General features: G+C 37.0%; 1 protein-coding gene across 1 annotated transcript; it reads left to right on the top strand.

The window, feature by feature from the left end:
- Nucleotides 1–355: 355 nt before the first annotated feature.
- LOC140796012 (cysteine-rich receptor-like protein kinase 6) lies at nucleotides 356–3,355 on the top strand. Its single transcript, XM_073148849.1, has 7 exons — nucleotides 356–1,229; nucleotides 1,500–1,634; nucleotides 1,801–1,934; nucleotides 2,070–2,280; nucleotides 2,424–2,661; nucleotides 2,749–2,899; nucleotides 2,987–3,355. The coding sequence occupies exons 1-7, from the start codon at nucleotides 368–370 to the stop codon at nucleotides 3,314–3,316; spliced, it is 2,061 nt and encodes a 686-aa protein (XP_073004950.1). The 5' UTR covers nucleotides 356–367; the 3' UTR covers nucleotides 3,317–3,355.
- Nucleotides 3,356–6,037: the final 2,682 nt, after the last annotated feature.

Genomic DNA, 6,037 nt, shown 5'->3' with positions numbered 1-6,037 from the left:
TATTTAGGCGAGTTGACTCGTTTAGACTCAAATCTGATTAAATTAAATCTAAACTCAATTATGAGCCGAATTAATGTGTTTGAGTTATCGAGTTAGATCAATTTCTGCCTCTCCTACCGGTCATCGGCGTGAATAATGAGAGCATGAAATGCAGCGTGAGAGTGGTCAACAATGTTAACCTTTAGAAAGCAAGAAATGCAGCGTGAGACCAGTCAACACTGAATCATGACAAGTGATGAAGAATAATATACTAAATTTATGGGCCGCTTATAAGCTTATAAGTCTACATAAATAATATGCAATTTGAAGTATATGAGAAGACTGAAGTCTTTCATTTGTCCCAACACCTCTTATCTCTTCGGATCGCATGAACAAGACTGCTGCAAGGCAATTAACAATGGTGTTACCTCTCTTTTCCAATTTGCCGAAGCTGCTGCTCCTATTATTCCTCCTCATCATACTTCATACGCCCAGAACCAAATCACTAGATCCAGACTCTCTGAAGTATTACTATTGTCCGAACAAAACCGACAGCACCTCCTTCAAGGCCAACCGCGATCTCCTCTTATCCTCTCTCTCCTCCGCTGCCTCCATCTCCGGCTTCTCCAACAACACGAAAGGCCGATCCCCCAACGAAGTTTACGGCGTCGCCCAATGCCGAGGCGACTTGAGCCTGGATGAATGCAGGACGTGCCTCAACACCATCGAAAAAGAGAGCCTTCAAGTATGCTCCAACGGCTCGTACTTGGATATATTTCATGACTACTGCATCCTTCGTTACTCCGACAAGGACTTCTTTGGCCAAGTAGATGCAAGTTATTACCGTGATCAAACTGAATCGAAGGTTACACAGCTGCCACAATTCAATGACAAGTTAGGCAATTTGATGGACTCTCTTATGACAACGGCTGCTTATGGTGACTCGTCACGAATGTTTGCAGCCGGAATGGCGAACTATACTAGCTCTGATACCATCTATGGGCTGGTGCAGTGCACGATGGACCTTTCCAACGAAGAATGCTACAGTTGCCTTTCTTCATTAGTCAGTTCAATTTCATATTGTTGCAACGCCAGTACAGGAGCGAGGGTGTACGGAGGGACTTGTATTATTCGGTTTGACTCGTATCTTTTCTACAATATCACCTCAGCCGACGAGTTATCATCGCCTCCACCGGTTGCTCCTGTTTCTCCCCCGTCAGGTGCTACACCATCAAATACGACAGGCGGAGGTAATTTATGTTAGCAAATCCTAAATTACCTCACTTTCTTCAATGTTGTTGTTGCAGTGTATCTCGAACTTTACATTAAATTTTCAGAAAAGAATTCTAGAGAAATTTATCAAAACAACCTGTAATAATTTTGCTTTTATATCTATTATTCACACTCTACCATATGTATATATAGAATATGTATGATCAAGAAGTGTTTTCTTTTGGCCCTTCATTTTATTATATATAAATTAATTTTCTGCAAACAGAAACACTAAATGATATTATTTACTTCTGGTGTAGGAACAGAAGGAGCTACAAAAGTAATTGCTATTGTTGTCATATCTGTCGTTGCTGCATTGGCTCTCATCGTTGCTCTGTTAGTAATCTACTTAAGAAGAAGGAAAGCAGTGAGGAGAAATACTAGTACGTTTTTGGTAGAATTAGCTGCTCTGATGACAAGCTATTAATTAAGATGGTCTCCCATGTTAATTTTTTTTTACCATAAATTCAGAGCCCATCAACAAATTTACTTGTGACTATGATATCAGTATTATTTAGGATATTGAGATGATGTCTGTTGTCTTTTCAGTAAATGAATCTCACACAGAGGATATCGGAAGTGTTGAGTCACTGCTTCTTGATCTGTCAACATTGAGAGTTGCAACAGCTAACTTTGCCGAATTCAACAAACTTGGAGAAGGGGGATTTGGTGCAGTTTATAAGGTATCATAATAGCTAATTTAATAAACAATTGTAATTCAAAGGCAGATTATTATAGATAATATCCATTCTTATTTGATTTAGACTAGTTATCCACATGTATACATGTCATTTCTGCTAACCTTCTAATTTGCTTAGGGATTCCTCCCTGATGGACGGGAGATAGCAGTGAAGAGACTATCAAGGCATTCAGGGCAAGGACTAGGAGAGCTGAAAAATGAGCTAATTTTGGTTGCCAAGCTTCAGCACAAGAATCTTGTAAGGCTTTTAGGTGTTTGCGTAGAGGAGCAAGAGAAGTTGCTTGTCTATGAATTTGTTCCTAACAGAAGCCTAGACACCATTCTTTTTGGTACTACTTTTCTGCCACATCTTAATTTATCCTGTCATGAGCTAACCTAATGGAAATTATGCATTGAGTAGCCCATTAATCTAACAGCCCTTTACTGCTATAAATTCTGTATAACTCAGCCAATTGTTATATTTGAATCATAGATGATGAGAGACGAAGCCAATTAGATTGGGGAAAGAGGTATAAGATCATCAATGGAGTTGCTCGAGGGCTCCTTTATCTACATGAAGATTCACAGCTAAAAATCATTCATCGTGATCTCAAGGCAAGCAACGTTCTGTTAGATGCAGAAATGATCCCAAAGATCGCAGATTTTGGTCTAGCCAGGCTTTTTGGAGGGGACCAAACTCAAGGCATCACAAACCGGGTTGTTGGGACATTGTAAGTAGCAACCTTCAACATTATCCTTATTCTGATCACAGTTAGTTACGGAGTGTACTTTAGATAACAAGTTCAGGTCTAATGCAGTGGTTATATGGCACCAGAATACGCAATGCGTGGGCAAATCTCGATAAAATCAGATGTATTTAGCTTTGGTGTTTTAGTTTTAGAGATTGTGACCGGAAGGAGAAACAATGGTTACTTTGATTCTGAGCAGGGTGAAGACCTCTTGAGCTATGTGAGTACCTATAAAGTTTGTAGACCTAACATTAATGGGTTTCATATGATATAGCCTTATATGCAAAGTTAATGAAATTAAATGCAGACATGGGAGCACTGGAGAGCGGGGAGAACTACAGAACTAATTGATCCATCTTTGGGCAACCATTACTCAAGAAGTGAGATGCTGAGATCCATCCATATTGGACTATTGTGTGTTCAGGAAGACCCAGTTGAGAGGCCTAAGATGTCGATGGTCGTCGTGATGCTTAGCAGCGAGACTGTGTCGCTTAAAGCTCCCTCAAGACCTGCATTTTGCATCAGACAGAGCAGCATCGTCTCAGAAACACATAGTGTTAGACGCAACCAGAGGTTGAGGAAGTCTACAGTAGTGTCACGAAATGAGGTGTCAATTACAGACCTTGAACCTAGATAGTTGTGCAGCTATGAGACCTTCTCTGAAATAAAACAAATGATGAGTTTGCCTGAGTTCTTTATCAAACAAAAGAAAAGAATGTTGGATTTAAATTTAAATTTAGATTTATAAAATTTAAAAATGAAGAATAAAACGGGATGAAAAATCTCAACTACCTCTATAATAGTGGCGTAACGTCCCACAATTTTGCAAGAGGCGGCATAACCTCCTCTTTTGTATTAAATGAGAACGGCTGCAACTTCTTTGGTTTCTCCCTTTCCTCACTTCTATATCTCTTTCTCTATTTTAAACCCTTTGACATTTCTATTTTAATCATATATCAATATGAGGAGCATGAGTTTTCACTGGATAATAGAGGTACTACGGTTTGGTTGGGTTTTGGAAGCTCCATGGCAAACCACTCAGTGATGAGAGGGATGAATGTCATGCCTCACAAGCCAAAACACTTCTAGTTCTCTTTAATTTCTTTTGCTATTGTTTAATTATATCTCTTATTAGTCTAATTTATTCTCTAAGAGATTAGTCTATACTATATTATCCATGATTAGCGTACATATTAATTATCTAATCAGATTATGCCTATGCATTAAATAGTGATTATTTTCAATAGTCCAAAAAGATAACAAGGTTTTCAACTCTCATATCTTAATTGTACTTGTATGATCTTACAAAAACCTTTCCACAATCTTTATATATATATATATATATAAGCATATTTTTTCGGCGTAATTATAATGCGTTTTAACGTGCTTTATAACACTTTTAGGATGCGCATGTAAAAAATCCATTCTTATCTCAACTTAAAAGAGAAAATATCTAAGAGTCAAGAGAATATGATTAGTAACAAAATACACAATTCATCCTCATGATGTACATCGAAATAGATTCTTCCTTTGAGGTATTCTATTTTTCATTATTTTCTATATCAAAGAATTCTTTTTTCAGAATAAAGTTCAAAACATGTATGAGGCTCAAGATGTAAATGTTGGATAGGTTTTGAATTATAAATTCATAAAAAGATGCAAGAAATATCCAGCTACAAAAGTGTCAAACATTAATCCAAATCTAAGTCTACTCTAGTACAAAAAATAGAGTGATTGTTTGGCAAACGTAAAGAAGGTGATTGGCTGGAAAACTCTCATTAAATTATAATTAAGAGTGCTTAAATTTAATCCTGTTTGTATCCTCTGAATTATTGTTAGTAGGCAGCTTGTTATTGTTATAATTAAGATTGGCTGGAAAACACCGTCGTAACAGAGATCCTTCAAGTATGCCCTAGCGGCATGTCCTTGGAGATATGGCATGACTACTGCTTCCTTTGCTACTCCGACAAGTACTTCTTCGGCACAGTAGATAGAAGAGCTTATTATTACTATTGGACAAGCATATCGAACGCTATGCAGTTGGAATTATTCAACGAGAAATTAGGCAATTTGATAGACTCTCTTATTAACAAGGCAGTTTATGGCGTCTCACCGCGAATGCTTACAACCGGAGTGATGAACTATACTAGCTTTAATAAGATATATGGACTAATACAGTGCACGAGGGATCTGTCAAATGAAGAATGCTACTAGTGCCCTAAGGTGTACAGCAATCAGATTTTAACATGTTGCAAGAGTGTATTGTGAAGAAAAACACACTCGGTCAAAATAAACAACCAAGATTTGAGGAGAACATATCAAAGTTTGCAAGTGAAATTGTTGAAATTTAGGAAGTCTTGTTGTGGCCCTATAAATAGACTCATTATCTTAGTCTCTACATAATAGAGAGAGAGAGAGAGAGTTTGATCTCGAAAAAAAAGAAGCTCTTAGCAATAATAAGCTAGAAGGAGAGAAAATTGAGAAATAAAATATTTCAAGGGTGAAAATTGGGTTTTGTGAGTTTGTGAGACAAGAGTGTTTGTAAACACTTGTAATTTCCCATAGTGAAAGATTTGCAGCAACTCGTGGATGTAGCTTAATTTAGGTGAACCATGTAAATTTTGTGTGTGCTCTATTTTGCTGACTCTCTTGCATTTTAGCAATCTGGTAATTCATTCCCAACATGTATGCAATCAATTGTATTATTTGGTATGACTAGTATCCGTTCTACAATGTTACCATAGACAAAGACTTGTCATCGCCTCCACTAATCCATCATGAAGCTTTAGGCGGTTTGTGCTAATGCCTTTCATTCTAGAAGGGCCGTCATTGGCTATGAATACAACCCTACATGAGATTTCTCAAAAATAGAAAACCAATTCCAATTAGGACATATATGATATATGCACTCAGAATCTAAAAATCTATTCATCCGTGTCATAAGTATGAGCTAAACCTATTAATGAACTCTCTGAATCCTCATCATCCAAATGTGTCATATTTGCTTTTTGTGGTTTCTTCTCATTGCTCTTCAATATGGAACGATCCTTTTTTCAATACCCTTTTATTGCAATAATAGAAACATTGGTCTTTTGCGGGTATTTTCTATCTGAAGATGCACTCATTGTCTTTGAAAGAGATCTGCCTCTCTTCACATATTTTCTGTTCTTCGATCTACCCCTCACTGTCAATGCATCTAATGATAACTTATTAGCTGCTTGTTTATCTAATTTTCAATATTCATTATTGATCAATGCATTTGCAACATCATCATAATAAATATAGTCTTTTTATATAGCAAAGTAGTAGTGAGGTGGTTATAGGTATTTAGCAATGAATTCAAGAGTACCAACGTTTT

The sequence above is a fragment of the Typha latifolia genome, chromosome 10, assembly GCF_019914945.1.
Source record: "Typha latifolia isolate L0001 chromosome 10, TyphaL0001v2, whole genome shotgun sequence".
Taxonomy (NCBI): domain Eukaryota; kingdom Viridiplantae; phylum Streptophyta; class Magnoliopsida; order Poales; family Typhaceae; genus Typha; species Typha latifolia.
Note: the sequence above shows the minus strand (reverse complement) of the source record. Positions and strands in the feature narration are given on the sequence as shown.

Coding starts and splice junctions, on each gene's coding strand:
- LOC140796012 (XM_073148849.1), top strand. CDS start 368: ATGAACAAGACTGCTGCAAGGCAATTAACAATGGTGTTACCTCTCTTT. Junction 1,230..1,499: donor ATCAAATACGACAGGCGGAG/GTAATTTATGTT, acceptor TGATATTATTTA/CTTCTGGTGTAGGAACAGAA. Junction 2,900..2,986: donor GTGAAGACCTCTTGAGCTAT/GTGAGTACCTAT, acceptor AATTAAATGCAG/ACATGGGAGCACTGGAGAGC.